We start from the raw sequence: 18,107 nt of genomic DNA, 5'->3' as shown, positions 1-18,107 counted from the left end.
AATTGGGAACTGCTTTGACCACACGTTTTGTGAGCCTTCAAAGGCTGTCCACGTGTTTATGAATCGTGTAGATTGCACCACAATGGTTCCCCCCCCCCCCACACACACACACACACAAACATACAAATGATGGCTGGAGAAGAGAGTTTGGCTCTGTTGGTACTAAGCTAGTTTAGCATAACGGCGCATATCTTGCGCTCTGACAATCAGGATAAGCGGTCACAAAGAGGGTCTCCCGTGCGCGTTTACATGAAGGCGCTGGTTATCAGTATCTGGGCAGTCTAAGAGTAGCGTTTTACAGATCAGATCCCTTTAAGTGCCATCTACACGTCATCACAGACATTATTAGATGATGATAAAAGTTGATTAAACATCTATAAAGAACATAAGAACTCATAACAGCAAAATCCAACACTGTTACATGCAGTTAATGATGCGTAAAATCGCCGAGTGCTGCTGTTCATTTCTAGGCTGTACATTAGAGCTTTAACACTTTAACCTGGATCCATTAAAATGTACTGTCCCAATAAGAGAGACGCTTGAGTTTGTCACAGATCAAAGTGAAACGTTTGACTGATTTAACAGGTATTCTTGACGTGTATTCTGTGTTTCCAACAATTACTTTGTAGCAAATTGGAATAAAGTAGAACAACATTTTACATATTTTGTGCATCGCCAAATGAATGCACGCACATACTCGTCAAAATTGGATTAAGGGTTTGAGAGTAAAGTTTCAATATAAAAACAGAATTCAAGCACAGGCTTATTCTATATCAAATTTGATATGCAGTCCTGTATCCTGTTGTAGGATCATATTTTAATGCTTCTAGGACAGTAAAACTGCTGTGCAATTATTTGCTGCCAACAGACAAAAATAAAGGCATGTAATAATTTATATTTATTGCTGATGCTACAAAGTTACACAAAAACTTTAGACTTGACTGAAAATATTTAGATCCTCCTACTCCCCAGGGATGGGATGCTACTTTAGAATAATTGGTTAGTGGATGGTGATTTCATATTCCATCCATGATTTTACCCCCGCCCCCCCTCCCCAAAAAGGTCATTTTGAATTTGATGGCAGCAAAATGTCTCAGAGAACTGGGATAAGGCTGTGTTTACCACTGTGTAGCATCCCCTCTTCTTATAAACGTCAGGGAGCTGAGGAGACCAACTGTTGTGCCTTTTGGAAAGAAACATTGTCCCATTCTCGTTTGACACAGGACTCTTCAGTTCGGTGTCTTCTTTGTTGTATTTTTCGTTTCATGATGCCTCAAATATTTATAGATGCAATATGTGGCTTAGTACTGCCTTGTTCAAATATGCAAGGTCTGAAGCCTGAAAAAGGTCATCCCTGAGAGCATATGGCCTTTTTTTTAAAATACAGTACCACCTGTGGCCCAAACATTTTCAACCTTGTCCCTTGTGGACAGAAATTTCTCCAGATAGATGATGATGGCATTTTAGTCTTCACAGTTTCACATTGAGGAACATTATTTACATATTAATGTTTTTTTGTTGTTGCTTTTTTTTTTTTTTTTTTTTTTTTTTACAATTTGTTGATACAGATTTTTCTTTGTTTGTTTGCTTTTTCTTTACTTCAGATAAACTGTGCCTCTGTAAGATGTTTTTTTAATATCCCATAATGTTGCTGACCAGTTGCGAGATGTTCCTCCAGCCGTTTCTTTTACATATTACTCACTTTTCCAGCCTTTTGTTGCTCCCACTCCAACTTTTTTGAGATGTATGACTGCCATCAAATGCAAAATGACATAATAGTTTTCATGAAATACTAAAATATTTAATTTTAAAGCTTTGATGTGTTTTCTTAGTCTACTGTGAATAAAATATGAGTTTAGGAGATTTACAAATCATTGCATTTTGTTCTTATTTACATTTTACACAGCATTCTAACAGTCACATACAGATATAGAGGGTACTGTAAAACAAGCTGGACAAAACTGTTTGGGTGTAGGGGAGATGATATAGAAGAAAAGATGGTTCTGCTGAGGGTATAAACCTGTGGTTATACCTTTGTCAGTGCCTCAACTGCTCTGTGGACCAGCTAAGGTCAACATTATTCTGCTGCAGTAAATCTACTTTACATTAAGGTCATTTGACGGTTTCAAGGCCAAATAATTGCAATAGTGAGCTGGATGGCCAGCTGGAACTCTATTTCCATGTTTAGTAATGTTCTGGTCAGACCCTTAGAAGCTTTCTTTCTTCCTTTCTTAAGTAAGTGGTATACATACAGTACACCGAGACGTAATTTTGCCTGTTGTTTGATTGTGCATTGCACCACCAGATGGAGCCATTTACTGTGTTCCTATTTAAGCTTGTGGTTTTTAAGAAAAGCATGTTTCAGTGCATTTTAAAGTTCTCATACTTACATAGTATGTTAAAATGTAGATATTGGATACATTATATTTAGCTTTGTAAGCCTCTTTGAATAACGACTAAAGCTTAAATCATATCAAGACTTTTTATTTATTGAATTTACCAGGATTTATAAATTGCAATTAGACCTACTTATGACACCAATATCAGAGTAAAAGTGATACAAAAAATATATTTTGCTTCTTCGTTGGATAAATAATAACGTTTGATCAAGGTTTTGTGAATTCATTTTGTGAAAAATGTATTTTTGTGTGTGTTCGTGCCTTAAATTACATCACCTTGTAGCCAGAAATTTGTAGTTGTTTAAAGGCATCTTGGAAAGAATCTGGTCCATAACCATATTTTGTATTGTCCTGAGGAAGATAAAGGTAAAACACTGGTGTATTAAATATAATTATGTGGTTTTTCAAATTCTAAAAGGAGACGCTGGGTACAATGAGATCTAATCCATCTCACGCAGGTTTGATCCCTATGACAAATGCAGGGCTATATTCTGGCTAGACTGACATTATTCTGGCCACAAAAGCACAAAAACAATCACAAAGTTCTCTTTCACAATAGCGTCCAAGATTAAAACTGCCAACAACATGTTTTTTGCACTGAAATAGCTCAGTATTAGTGATCTGGGTCTGTGGGTCTGAAGGAAAGATATCATCGGTTAAGGGAACTTTGGGACAGATGTGAGTGCTCTTTGGTCATCAATATGTCTGAGCTTTGACATGCAGAGAAAAAACAGTCGGGCAACTTTGAATCAGCTTACTGTAAATCTCAATCTTGGATTCAATTGGCCTTTTAGTTTCATGAAAGCAGTCAACTGAGAACTTCAGAGAAAGGGACACAATAGTAGGGTTGCAGTGCCACAACCTCTTATTACACCTAAAAATGCCCTTTTTGTGAGTGAAGCGGTGCAAAGAACACATGAACTGTGGTCATATAGCCCAATGAGTCATCTGTCAGCCTGTTTTGAGCACATGGTTTATTTTTTGTCGAGCGGTACCTCGAATTCATCCGTCAGAAGGTACAGTAGACACCAAGACACCAGAAAACATGGAGGTACTCTAAAAAAAGACAATACTGTAAACATCAGTCTCATTACAGTATAGTCCTTGCGAATGACAGTGCCCTTAACACTAACAAGCTCATGACCTTTAAATATTTTGACATGCTCGCCCAGATTAACATTCCCAAGTGTACTGGGCTAAAGGTGACCCAGATTCGATCCTTTTTCTGCATAATGTTAGCAATATTTTTGACATACTATGACTCTGAGACTGTTAATGAAGAACTTTAACGCATTATAAACAAAATAATGAATATTTAAAATTTTGGCAAAGGTAAAAGTTAGATAGTAAACCAGACAGACAGTAATTGATTATCCAGATTACTCAAATGAATATTTGGGAGTAGCTCTATAGCTACTTACTTGTGTGCTTGTATTCTCCAAATAAATTCATACCCAAGTTCAGTGAAATGCAAACTTTCTCAGCCTTGGCTCTCTTTAGCACTTTCTAAACCAATAAACAGAGTAAGCGAAACAGGTTTCTGGGCTCTTGGAGGCTATTTTGAATAGCCTGAATCTGTAAAAGCATTTTCCACTGTCCATCTATAGATTTAATTTGAGTGAGACCTTTCTTGTAACATTTTGACTTCTTTTCCACAAATGAGGTGTCTAACACTGAACTGGTTTCACGCACTTCACCAAGAAAAAGACTAGTAGTGTCACCACAAAATTGCTAGGCCAAGTGTTATAACCACTGAAGTCAGTGGCTATGGGAGAGGCTACTGCAAGAGATATAATTTCCAGATGGCTTTCAGCAGATTTTCTCTACCGTGATTTTTCTTCTCATGGAAATTTTCCCTACTTTTGCTGCATAATGCTACGTGATCCTGCATCACATTAGATTCTCAAACCCATCCAACTGTGTGATAGTTCTCAAAAGACACCAAGAGAGACTAGCCCACCACAAGGATAGTTTGTGGAAATTGTGTACTAGCGAACAGAAATTGTTCTGAGGACTTAAAAATTGTAGTTAAATTGGTATTATGAAGTGTACTTAATAACAGGTTTAGACTGAGGCATATTTAATATTTCATGAAAAAAATAGCAATAACCCATCTCCAAAAACTTGGGATAGACCAACAATAAGCTGAAAAGTAAGTGCTACTAAAAAAAGAAAGCCCTGGAGAATAACATTTCAATTAAATAGTTTATAAATGCCATCAGGTGTCATGGTTCGGAGTTTTGAGTTTTTGTGCTTCGTGCTTCCCTGTGAAGTCCGTCTTGTCTCCATGTTTAGTTGCCTGTTTCTCCAGTCATGTCTCTGTGTGGTTTTTCTCTCCCTTTCGCCCTCTCCATTCCTCGCTCTTTCAGCCTTGTCCCCCCTGCTCTTATCTCTGTCTCATTCCTCTGTTCCCTGTATTTAGTCAGCCGTGTTTCCTTGCTGTTTCCTCTCTGCCCTGATTCCCTCTGTTATATATATCGCCTGTGTCTCCTCCTGTGTGTTCTGTCAGTTAGTTTAGATTTCTAGAGCCTTCCCAGTTTTAGTTAGTGTGTTTTGTAATCAGCCGTTAGCTACCTTTAAGTTTAGTTTTTGTCTTTGAGTCCTAGATTTTGTGTCCTATCCTGCCTTGCCTCACACTGTGTTCTGTGTGAAATCTGTGTGCAAGGAACAAGTTAAAAAATGACAATCACATTAGGAGCAACCATGATTCTTTAATGGAAATCACTGCATGAATTCAGGAATGCTTCCAGAAATCACTGTCTGTGAACACAGTTCAATGTGCCATCCAGAAATCGAGAATAAAACTCTAGTATGCAAAGAAGCCGCCATGATCTAGAAATGCATTTGTCTTGTTTTGGCCAAATGAACTAAAGCACAGTGGAAAACTGTTCTGTCATCGGATGAACCAGAATTTAAAATGTGAAACCCTGCATTCTTTGGATTTAAGAGGAGAGGGACTATCCATGTTGTTATCAACATTCAGTTCAAAAGCATGCATCTCCGATGGCATGAGGGTGCATTATCGCCTTTAGAGTTGGCAGCTTGCAGATCTAGAAAGGCCCCATCAATGTGTATATACTGTATATTTATTATCTCACTCTTATTGCCTGTTTATGCCCTGTCCTTATGTTAAACGTCATGCTATTACAACAGCTAGCTTAATAGCTATGCTTAACCTGACCTGCCTACAAATCAGACCTTTCACCAATCAAAAACATTTGATGCATCATAAAGTGAAAAATATCACAAAGAAGACGCAGGATTGTTAAGCAGCTAGAATCCTTTTTGCTGCCATCAAATTAACAATCATCCAGTATTTTTCTCATAAGAGAACAATTTTTTTTTATATATATTTTCTATATTCTGCTGTGAGTAAATCATTGGTTTATATTTGTAAATTATTGTATTCTGTTTCTATTTACATTTTACAGCATCCTAATAGTCACATACAGCTAAAGAGAGTACTGTGAAAAGAGACCGGGCAAAACTGATTTGAGAATCGTGGTTGTAAATCAGCTCCAGGTTTCAATCCTACACAGTCGATAGTACTTTGTTCCTCGTTGCTCGTTTGCATTCAGTGTTTGTCTTAGTACCTTAAAATAAAAACATGTCTTCATTACTGACTGTTGCTGTCTTAGAGTTCATAAAAGTGTAATCATTTACACCAAATCCCACCCATCCCCATTAAACAATGGATGTACTTTGGCCTAAAGTAAGCAATGAAAAAGCTCTCTGTCCTCTTCTGGATCTTTTTTTGCTTTTGGCCTCACTCATGTCCAAAGCTTAATTGGATACTCCAATTGCTAACTGAAACCATCTCTACACACAGGTCTTTATGTTCAAGGGAGGATTGATTGTATCGGACAGGCAGCATATTGTGCTCATATGTAACTGATACAGAAGAGGTGAAAGGGCAATGTGGTTTTCAAAAGCCTTCTCATCAACAAAATGCTCCCAAATGCAAGTGGATGAAATACAAAGTTTCCTTTTTTGACCTCTTCTACATACTCCCAACTCCCTAATTACTTTATATTTTTGTGGAAGTCATTCATTAAGCTCACAGTTTGCTTACTCTGCAGCTAGAAAGCCTAGTTTATAATGGGTTCATAGAAATGCGTGTTTAGCTTCACCAGAGTCCTTGCCTGTGCAGTCAGTAGGACAAAATCTTAGCAAAGCGAACAGTTCGCAGGTTTAATTTCCTGCCGAGGCCTTACATGTATATATAGCCAATAATATAGTCCACGACACAAGACGATGTGTTGCAATTGGATAATGAGTGGGTAGCTCAGAGGGAGCAAAAGGAGAGAAAGACACTGTAATTACATAAGTTTTCCTTCCCAGTGGGACACGAGATCATAGTGATCTAAACTGCTCTATGCACCCAACCGCTTGTTAACCAAAAACCATCTAACATTTTAATTGTCCCAAAAGAATGGGGTCAGAACTTTGATGTGATCCTTTGATATTTTTTTTTCTTCCTGCTACCTTTTGGCCATGTTTTCTACTGTCACACCATACCAACAACAGGGTTTGTTGACGTTTACTTCCCTGTATGCAGAGTCTTATGATTACCATTCGTCATGTTTTTAAAACAGAAACCCAACATAATGATCGACACTTACGAGGTGATATTAAAGTTCTCTGGCAGATCTTTAAATGGAGACGTAAGAGCTTCTTATGAGCTTCTTTAAGCTCATAATGCTGATGATGCACAACAATGTTTAACGATATCCCTGCCTTGAACCTTAATCTCAGATTACAATGTCATAGGCCTCTTGCCATTAGGTGTGGCCTTTAAGTCCAGGCTCATTATGGCTTTCCATGCTGTGTTTAAAGGATCATGTCAGCTTTATACATAAGACAAGAGGCCAATAAGTAAGAGGCAGCGAAACATACTTGTCCTTTAAAAGATGGATAATAGTCATATGCTGTTGAGAAAGAGTTGCATGGTGATGAAAATCTGATAATTTTGTTTTGGATGATGGTGAGAGATGACAGCTCAGACTGAGCTTTTGTTATAATAAACCATCCTCACTTTTTAAAATAATAGACAGCATTACAGTTAATAACAGCCAAATTGAGTTTCTCACATTTGAAATCATTTTAAATCTAGTGTATCATCTTGACAAGTCTCTCTCACACAAACATCACTGAATTCCCCGCCTCATTCAATTAAATCCATTCAATTTAAAAAAATGCTGTGTGTGGAAAACAGCTGCACTTTGGATGTATTTTGTCTTTTTTAATTGTTATTGAACATCTAATGTGAAGTCCTTGAACAGAAAAGAAACGTCAACGGATTTGTTTGTATTATTTATTTATTTTTATATAAATTGACATGTGCAAAAGTCTTGAAACTGAAGAGAATAGTAGACTATATGCAGTTATTACTAAATACCACTTCATTGCAATTCATTTACAATTAATATTGCTGTGAGACAAACTGTACTGACTCCATCCATCCATCCATCTTCATCCGCTTTATCCGAGGCCGGGTTGCGGGGGCAGCAGCCTAAGCAAAGAGGCCCAGACCTCCCTCTCCCCAGCCACCTCCTCCAGCTTATGCGGGGGAATACCAAGGCGTTCCCAGGCCAGCCGAGAGGTATAATCTCTCCAGCGTGCACTGACTCAAACATTTCAAATGTGTTTACAGTACAATAAGCCATCCTTTTTGTACACGTTACATACAGCCTTTGCTTTGATAGGATAAAAAGTTTATCCTTTATTCATAGCCAACTCTAAGTCTGATTCAGCACATACAGTATTAGCTCTGAACTGATAAATACCAAGTTCACCAACCAAGCCATTAGCTTTTGTTACCTCAAATCTCTTAAGAAATGTTCACTTGCAAAGTCTTCTGTATGGCACAGGAGTGATTGAGAAAATATTGCAGTTTATATATTTTTTAAGCTGCCCAAATTACAACCAAAAAAGCATTCAATATTTAAAACCATACTTTTCGGACTATAAGGCGCACTCAAAATCCTTTAATTTTCTCAAAAATCGACAGTGTCCTTTATAATCGGTGTGCCTTAAGTATTAATTCTGGTTGTGCTTACTGACCTGAAACTGATTTTATGTGGTACACGGCGCTCAAAAACCTGTCAAAATATTTTAGTATGACTTGACCGTACTACTTGATGGATTGTCTGAGCATTACGGCTACCGTAGTCAGGAGCCTGGCGGAGTGATACGTACTGTGCTTCCAAATAATATTGTTGTGTGTAAAAGGACCCAAAAATGGCACCTGTTAAGAGACATGCTTACAAAGCGGATTTCAAACTCAAGGCTATCAGTCATGTTTTGTTTAATGCGCCTTATAATCCTGTCCACCTTATGTATGAAAATAGACCAGTTTATCGATATTGCGCCTTATAATCCGCTCCTTAAATGTCCTAAAATAGAGTATTTTATTTATGAAAATACATATTTTGAGCCAAAAATGTATCAGTAGTAAAAGTAATAATTAAGCAGCTGAATTGCTCTTGTCAGTGTCATATTATATGAAAGTTAACGGATAATTACTGCTAATGTATTGACAAGTAATGTTTTTTTCTATCACTAATAGTATTAAACTTTATATTCATTATCAAGGTATCAATGTATAATATTTTACAAAACCAAAGATTTCTTTAAGTGTAAAATCTGAAAGGTAACCAGTTACTGGAGCTGTCCGACAAATGTGAAAGTGAAAATATCTTTCTCTGAAATATTGTAAAGTAAAGCAGAAGCGGCATAGAAGGAAAATTAAATAAAAAAAGAAGTACGTCAAATATTTTCAAGTTGCATCATCAAGATATACAATATGGCTTATTACTATAAACACATGGGTACATGTTAAATAACTTTGACTATATGAATAGCTCCTTTTCCTCTAATTTTCTTTGATAAAAAGAAAATAAGATGTCATTTGGTTCACTTAAGGATATAAAGGAGCGTAAATTTACAGACACTATAGTCCCAATATATTGTTTCAGTTATTCCATTGTACTGAATAACAGAAATGTGTATTATAAGAGATTCAAATAGTGTAATAGGTCTATAGAAGAGATCTAAACTTATTTGAAGTTTAACATCATTATGTATGTATATATAAAGTTCAATTACATGAAAATGAATATTTTCATATAGTTGAATCATTTTTCTCCCTAATTTTATAGATCACCACTTTTTTTCACTCAAGTGTCAATCAAAACGAGCCTCATGAGACTTGTGTCCTAACTCCAATTGGACACATGCATCTCACTGCGTGGTCCAATACCATCCCTCTGACCACAGGTCTTAGTCTGGCACCTGTGGATCGGCTTGTGCATGGATCCTCTCTCACTGCAGAGCCAGTCTCATACCCCAGTGGCATTGGCCCAGGCAGGGACAGAATCTAGGTGAAACATTGCTTTACCCCAGCTGTTAATGGCCAGTGTAATACAAAGAATGCCAATGATGTTCATGACGAATCCTGTCCTGGCCTGGTGGAGAAGAAAAGAATGCAGTCATTTCAAGATTTAGTTTATTGTTAACATCTGTATTTGTTGCTGAAAGTTGCATGAGAAGATCATTATCCCTAAAGTCATGAAGTATTTGAGGAAGTCCCACAGTATGTAGATTGGAATATTTCTTTAAATGTACTGTAATGTTATCTCTCAGATTTTCTTAAGTTTATGTTTTAACCCATGGAAGTGTTTTGGATGTGCCCACTCTTTTTGTATTCTACCACTTTAATATTTATGTAACGAATCCACAACAATAGTTTGATCGGAAGGTGTTAAACTTGTTTAACATTCCTGGAAAGTCGATGGCAGGGGACCTTGAGACGCAAATTCTACATACCAAACTAATTTGATTTGAAACTGTATCAGCTTGCACAGAAAATGTTCTTAATCTGACTCATCAAAAATGCCTTATAACCATACAAGGATGTGACAGAAAACGATATTTTAAATCGATTGCAGATTACACTGGCTACTTAGAGTGACTCATCATGTGCTACAACTTTCTAGTGGTAACATTTACTATTGTAAAACACTTGGAAACATATTGCTTCACTTCTGCAGCCGGAACACAACTAAAGAATACCCTTAATATCAGCTATCGTCAAAATGTGACTGTCACTTAAGAGATTCTGGTCACAACCGCGTTTTTATGAATGTAAATTCTGCAGACCAAGCAGTTCAACATTGGTCCCAGAGTCACAGCACTGCAACATGTAATTTACACAATAAGCATACCAAAGCCAATGTCGTACTTACCATGTCAGCAACCTTAAGGTATCCATAAGAGAAGACTATGGCATTGGGAGGAGTTGCGACAGGCAGCATGAAGGCAAATGAGGCACTTAGGGTACAAGGAACCATGACGTACAGCGGGTTGATTCCAATGGACTGAGACTGTAATAATCACACACAAGGTATCAGCAGTCTGACTCACGGATGAATACAGCCTTGATCACAACATCCTCCACTACTCTTTCTGGCTATTTTTCTGCAACCTTAATCACCAGCTCATAACTCAGAATGAAATGTATGCAATTCTGTGTGCAGGGAAAACTCTCATTAGGTGTGTGTAATTAAGATGTAATTCCTGCTGGCCCTGTGCTGAGTCATGATATTTAAAATAGAAACGTACTACATATGTGGAGATAATGGCAGACTTTAAAGTTGCAAAAGACATTACTCAGTGGAATTTGCTTCTGAATTACATGTCCTGCAGCACACTAGCTTACAAGTGCACAGTAATTTCTGGTTCTCAAAATAACCAAAGGGTGAAAAGACCTAAACTTTATGTTTAGTCTTTGTTAAACTTCAGCTGTATATCAGGTCACCAGGATGACAGTATTTTGTCTTGTCACAGGGTTTCTGCCTAAATCAAATGCTAAAGAGTCTCTTGACAGGATGACACACAAAGTGACATGACACAAGCCACCGTTGCCACAAAATGTTCTCACAATGCCTTTAACTGTTTGTGTGAATCTGACTAAAGTACCTATTCTCCCTTTCTTCACTTTCTGTTTGTATTTTCAAGGGCTAAACACAGAAGGGTTGATCATCCTTGTGCATCTACTTGGCTTTTCCCTCAAGATATCAATAAATGTGAAAACCACTACTTGCATTTCAGACCTCGTTTTGGCATTCTCTCCAGTGCTCAGCTAGTGGGCACAGAAATGCTATTCTTCAGAAGAAGCAGCAGCAGGGAGGGCACTGTTACAAGGCACTGGACTGAATTGGTGTTTGGCAGGTTATTAATGGGAGAAGGGGCCCACAGAAGGGGGCCAAACATATTCAGCCTGAATGACCAACAAGATGGGTAACCAAACCAAAACGTGGGAAAATGGACCAGCTCTCACTGGGAGTAGTTTCAATGGTGAACTCCAGCTGGGGGAAAGAATTTACGCTAGGAAGCACTTAACCTAACTGAGCTATTGCACCCAAACAGTATTTTCTGTCCTCTCCCACACCACCTATATTTCACTTGCTCTATACTGCTTCACTTGCTTACCATCGAAGCTAAGACGGGTAGGAAGAGCGTTGCAGTGGCTACATTACTGGTGCATTCTGTGAATGTGGCAATCAGCAGGCATAAGACAATGGCAATTGCCCAGGGAGGGATGCTTTGCAGAGGAGCCATCTGATCTCCCATCCACTTTGATAGTCCAGACACCTAAAGACACAACAAAACAAAGTGCACATTTACTTTGAGGAGACTGTGATTCAGGTTTGGTCACAATATATTGCATCTGCTACAATGCAACCGTATGTGCAGAACACCAAAAACATCTGAATCCAGAGATTTACTAATCATTTAATTTGCATAAAACTTTAAAACTGCATTAGGAGATTAAAGGGAAAAAAGCATGATGCTGATACCATTAAAAACAGATTAAATAGCTGGTCGATTTGATAAACATCTCTATGAATCCTCATGCCTCTAAAATAAACTAGTAGAATCAGAATCTCAAGACACTGAATGGCTATTGTGAAGTTCAAAATTTCTTGAAAGATTGTTATTGGCCCCACAACCATTGCATCTAACAACTGCCTTTGTAACTTACTTCACTGCCCTTAGCCAGAGCAAACCCTCCTCCAAGAAGAAGCACAATACCCCAAGGTAATTTCTTTTGGGCAGCTTTCCAGCTGAGGAGACGAGGTGTTGGGCCAGCAGTTTGATGAGATGCTACAGATCAAAGAAACGAATCATCAAAGTTTAATTACAGCATAGCCTACTCTTCCCAAACTTATTAGAATGGGAAACACAACATTCTTCAGAAATGATGGCTCACCTATGTCAAAACTATGTGTCCTAAAAGAACACAAGCGTGGAGGTTTGGAGGGCAGAACAAAGAGAAGGACTGTGACAAAGACTGCCACCGTGGCATCTGATACATACCTGAAGGATGGAGTGAAAGCAAAAATCAAATAATACCACAGTTTTATAAAGTAAATTTATGAATGAATAAAACTTAGGTGTTGAATTGTATGTTTTTCATAAAAATATGTATACAAACTCTGCTTGGGAGTTGAAGATATCTGTTGCCCAGCCACTGACAAAGCCTGGATCCCTTGTGAACCACAGCAACACGAGCAAAATGAAGAGACACAGGACGCTTATCTCTCCAAAAGACATCGGCCCCAGCAGGCGATGCTGTTCACGGATCACATTATATGCAGCAATCTCCTTTTCTGTCTTCACAGCCCCACAGCCCCATGTCTTCTTAAAGCTGGAGGATCACATGGGAAGAAAAGTCTTTGTGTCACTTCTACACTCACTCACAGGCTTAGTGCGGTAAAAAGTTTCTTGGTGGTGATTCAAGTCTCTGTCACTTATAATCAGGCTTTAAGCATTATCAAACTCACTTGAATCCCATGAAGACAAACTGCAGCCAAAGCCATGCCAGTGTGAGCATGATGATCATGTTGGGGAAGGCAAAACCGAACCAGGACGCAAAGTTAATAATGTCCCCGTTTTCTGGAAACAATCTAATACAAAAGAAAATACAAACGTGAGGAATATATAAATACACATGAATTGAAATATTGGCACAATACTAATAACTGATAAGAGGACACTCACTGGTTCATCTGGCCCATGAGCACCAGATTGGGACCAGTTCCTGTCAGTGTGGCTGTTCCTCCGATGCTGGCAGCATAACAAACACACAGGGTCATGCCTTTACACATTCTCCGCCGTTCTGCTGCCTCCTTATGCCTGACAGCCTCAGTCGTGGCATCTAAGAAAGTCACTACTACTGGGCCTTTAAACAAAGAGAAAGAAATAAAAAGGGGCTACTAGCAGCTTTATAAAAGTCTTTGACGCTGTTGATTTTTATTGATTTTGTGTCCTAGCCAAACATAAACAAGTTACAAAGGGCTCACCTTGTCCCTCATTCTGTTTCTCTGTTTGTGAATCAGCTTTATTGTCAGTCTCTGATGTTTGGACCTGCTCATCCGAGCTGAAGATTTGAGGCATTTCTGGCTCACTGGTGTTTAGCTGTTCCAGCACTGCTTGGACAATTGGCACCATCATAGCTGTGGTAGCGGTGTTACTGATCCACATGGATAAGAATGCTGTTACACCCATGAAGCCCATCATCAGTCTGCCAAGAAGATAGAGTAAAATTAATAGTAAATTAAGAAAAAAAATCAGAAAGGTGCTCTTCGTGCTCTTGGGACAGAACATGAAGTATGTTAAAGTTTTATGATGGGAGTGAAAGGATTATTTTTTTAATCTACATCATATCTGTGCTTTTGATGTCATAACAGATCTGAAAGGTAATTAACCGCTCACAGTGCTGGACGCACACCAACAATGAGTAGCACCCTCAAAGCTATGCGCTTGTGCAGATTCCAGTGCTCCACGGCTACAGCAACCATGAGTCCTCCAACAAACAACATGTTTGTGTCCTTTAGGTACTGCATACACACCTGAGACAAAGGGATCACACTGGATAAGATGTATGCACACATAAATAAGCCTATACACTGTGGCATATTTTTCTTACTTACATCTTTGGACTCCATGATGCCAAATAAAGGGAAAAGGAGAGCTGGAAGCAAAGCGGTTACAGCCAGAGGTAGAACCTCTGTGCACCAGTACACTGCCATCAGGATTATCACATAAGCACATTCTGCCACCTGCAATAAGAAAAAATTATAACATACAGACAACTGCACAAAACAAAGACATTACATTCAGTCTGTGTCAGCAACTTATCTATGAAAATCTGACTTAAGTTCATAAACAGCTAAGATCAATAATTATGATGCAATTTTAATGAGACACTATGATAGTTCAAAGGGTGAAGATAAGATAATCTGTAGTGTCTCATCGCCAGGTTCTACATCTGTCGGGATAATATAAGTGAGATCTAGACAAAACTTGGATGGTCAATGATACTATCTTATTTAGAATTGTTTCATTCTGGTTAAATATCAGCTGCTTGAAAAACCGATTTTTCTTTTTTTTTAATGCTTCGCATTTAAACCTGTGCCAGTGATAACATGCTTGCAACCTGTGATTTTTTTTGTCTCTGTGACCCACAACGCGTAAAGAGCCCTTTTTACTCTGTGGCCCCACGCTTAAGCTTTATGCTACCAAAAGGAAGTTAAATTAACAGAACCGGAGAACACACCAGCCAACACTGGACAGCTCTCGTGCACTCGCTCCAAGCGCTGTGCACTTGACCGCGCATCAACAGGTGCAAAAGACCTAGTGCAAATTAAAATGCGCGAAAGGTAAAATCTCACTTAATTTCAGTTCATTCAAGTTCTTCAAGTAAGTAACATCTCTCTCATTAAAATTACTTTATTCTTTCATCCTTTCTTATCACTGTGTTTAGTTTTAAGCCAAACGCAGATTAATTACATACCTGTGTCCCGATCACCAAAGGCAGTGGAAGAAGAAGTAACGGAGTTATGAAGAGGATCACTTCATTTTTGACAGAGTAAAGGCATTTCAAGAATGCCATGTTGAAAGGAAAATGGAGAAAAGCAGACTTTGCACCGTGGATGGCACTTTTGAGGCGCAGAAGAGAGAAGAGGGAGGGGGGGGAGTCCCACGCAAATAAAAGAGAGCGAGAGCGAGAAACGTAATGAGGAGAGAGGGGGGGGGGGGGGGGGGGGTGCAAACGCCTAAACTACTGACCTAAAGTACTGACCAATTAAAAGTGAAAAAGTTCATCCACGTAATAACCACAATAGTTTACATCTTTTACATTTACCATCTTGAAACCGAGGATTCCCCACCACAGTAGGTCTATCACCTCTATCACCCCCGCGGGGGAGAAAGGGGCGAATGCGGTTGACAGACTTCAGTCTTGCTGTTGCTCAGGCAAGAGACACAACAAATAATGCAACCAAGTATTTTACTTTTCAAGCTAGGCTTTCTTGAAATTCAATAAACGTATATAAGGTTTACTTTTCAAAATGCTAAAAGTTAAAATTTCTTGGTCACTGTCTAACAAAAGGGTTTTGGAGTTAGTTTTACAAAGGTCAAACAACTGGAAAAAAAATAAACCCTTATAACGGTGGCAGTAATCCGCCCAAAATCCCGTTGTATCTTTCTTTAAGACAGCACAATAAACATTTCACCAAAAACATCACAGAAGCTTTGACTGAACTGAATTCCTTTTCCCCTTTCCTTTTCCCAAACAAATAATACCCATTTTTATGCAATTTTATTTTCTCTAACCCGTCCAGTGAGTTTATTAAACATTGGTCACATTATTTCAAATGAAAACTATTTAATTATCTATGATCATAACCACTTATGGAACTAGTGTAGTGGGGGAGCTGGATCATGATTGCATTACAAAATAGTACAAATAAGTACAAACAGTATTTACTCCAGGGCTACTGTAATACACTGAAATGTGATGCACAATACGCTTCATTATGCCTCCCTTTCAATGTACTGTAAGCTTGGGATATTTGTAGTGAGTGCCATAAACCCAAGCCAACACTGCTTTAAGACATCAAACACATTCTGCATGGAAGTTAAATAAAACTAAGAGCAGAAGTAAGAGAAGAACATAAAATGCTGAGCCAAGGAATGTCATGTTTTTTGGCTGCATCTTTTCTTTGAAAGTGCTAACAGTAATTATCCTGCATTGGTGGTATGCTAGGATGAGAAAAGCTTTTAATTTGTGTCCCTGTAATTGTGAGTCTTCAACCATGTGTAGTGGCATTTCTTACCAATTTTAAAGGCATGCAAATATATACTATAATGTGGACGGTCAATTCCCTTAATTCTGCTGCTTTACGTCCATGCATTTACAATATATATATCTATATGTATGTGTGTGTATACACACTGTTTAATACATGTTTTGTCCACAGTGTTAACATGAGTGCTGTCTCAGATGTTGACAAAAGGATTCATACAGCAATAAAACAACGTTGATCATTGCATAGTGAGAGCCATATTGTTCAAATGTGCTGTGTTTAGTGAATTGCGGCCATAAAATTTGCAGCTGTGACCATTGTAGTAGTCTGTATCTCAAATTTATGCAAGTTCTATTTATTTACAATATCAGATAAATAATTTGAATAGAAACACTGAAATCGATATATACATGGAAACATAAAAAAAAAGATATGCACCCAACCCCCCATTTCATTTCATCTATGACATGCAGTGTACTTCAGTTTATTTCATAGTCTCTAATTGAGTCACTAATTTAGTTGGGATAGAAACAACTGACTCTAAGCAGATTTCATGTTTTTGGTGTTGTAATTACAAACAAAAAAGTGACCGTTATGATGACGGGACCACGTTACAAATAACAATGGCAGACAAAGGTCCTAATGCAGGTATTTGCTTGGGATGTTATAAGCATAGCAGACACTCAAGCAAATTCGAAGAATTTCACTTGTGCAGATTGCAAAGTCTGCACAATCCTTCACTTCCTTCACAAGTGAAGGATTTAAAAATCCTTCACTTCCAAGGAATAAAAATACACACATCATGCCACCTTGTGGAGAGAATCCGTACAACACAGAAATCAGGTAAATACAGCATTTCTCTTTGTGAACTTGGAACACTGGGAAATTGGGAAGTAGCCTATCATGTGATGCGTCCTTAAATAGGATTTAGTTGGGATAGAAAACTAACACTAATTTAGTTGGGATAGAAACAACTGACTCTAAGCAGATTTCATGTTTTTGGTGTTGTAACTACAAACAAAAAAGTGACCATTATTGAATGCCAGCCATCAGTTATAATGACAGGAGCACATTGCAAATAACAGTGGCAGGCAAATATCCGAAAGCAGGTATTTGCTTGGAATATTATAAACTCAAGCAGATCGGAAGAATTTCACTTGTGCAGATTGCAAAGTCTGCACAAGTGAAGGATTTGTCTATAAAAATACACACATCATGCCACCTTGTGGAGAGAACCCGTACAACACAGAAATCAGGTAAATACAGTATTTCTCTCTGTGAACTTGGAAATTGGGAAGTACCTATCATGTGATGCGACCTTAAATATGATCAGGTGATTTCCTGGGTCCTTAAAGGTCAGAAAAAAATGAATAAAAACCTGGAAATTGTGGCTAGATTTCATCCATATTATTTAGACATTAATGGTAGTGCTAGTGTTTCTGTAATACGAGGGATTTATTGTTAGTAAACAGTATTATTAACCAATGCATAAAGAACCACGATGTGCCAAGAGGACTGGCTAAATTTCGGACATTCTTTACCTTTAATATATTAT

At 38.2% G+C, this 18,107-nt stretch overlaps 1 protein-coding gene across 2 annotated transcripts; it reads right to left on the bottom strand.

Moving 5' to 3' along the window:
- Window positions 1–7,704: 7,704 nt before the first annotated feature.
- slc13a5b (solute carrier family 13 member 5b) lies at window positions 7,705–15,406 on the bottom strand. 2 transcript variants are annotated; one of them, XM_086261912.1, is made up of 12 exons: window positions 15,259–15,406; window positions 14,396–14,524; window positions 14,178–14,314; window positions 13,766–13,986; window positions 13,464–13,644; window positions 13,247–13,369; window positions 12,898–13,110; window positions 12,673–12,779; window positions 12,445–12,566; window positions 11,892–12,053; window positions 10,646–10,783; window positions 7,705–9,865 (listed from the first exon to the last, which is right to left on the bottom strand). In XM_086261912.1, the coding sequence occupies exons 1-12, from the start codon at window positions 15,355–15,357 to the stop codon at window positions 9,740–9,742; spliced, it is 1,758 nt and encodes a 585-aa protein (XP_086118038.1). In that variant the 5' UTR covers window positions 15,358–15,406; the 3' UTR covers window positions 7,705–9,739. The 2 variants fall into 2 exon arrangements, with proteins under 2 accessions (XP_086118038.1, XP_086118037.1); XM_086261911.1 differs by having other exon boundaries at window positions 14,178–14,524.
- Window positions 15,407–18,107: the final 2,701 nt, after the last annotated feature.

Source organism: Aulonocara sp. 'chitande type north' Nkhata Bay, linkage group LG14, assembly GCF_057382095.1.
Source record: "Aulonocara sp. 'chitande type north' Nkhata Bay isolate Kocher_YH1m ecotype deep benthic linkage group LG14, A_spYH_male_GT1.1, whole genome shotgun sequence".
In the NCBI taxonomy this organism is placed as follows: domain Eukaryota; kingdom Metazoa; phylum Chordata; class Actinopteri; order Cichliformes; family Cichlidae; genus Aulonocara; species Aulonocara sp. 'chitande type north' Nkhata Bay.
Note: the sequence above shows the minus strand (reverse complement) of the source record. Positions and strands in the feature narration are given on the sequence as shown.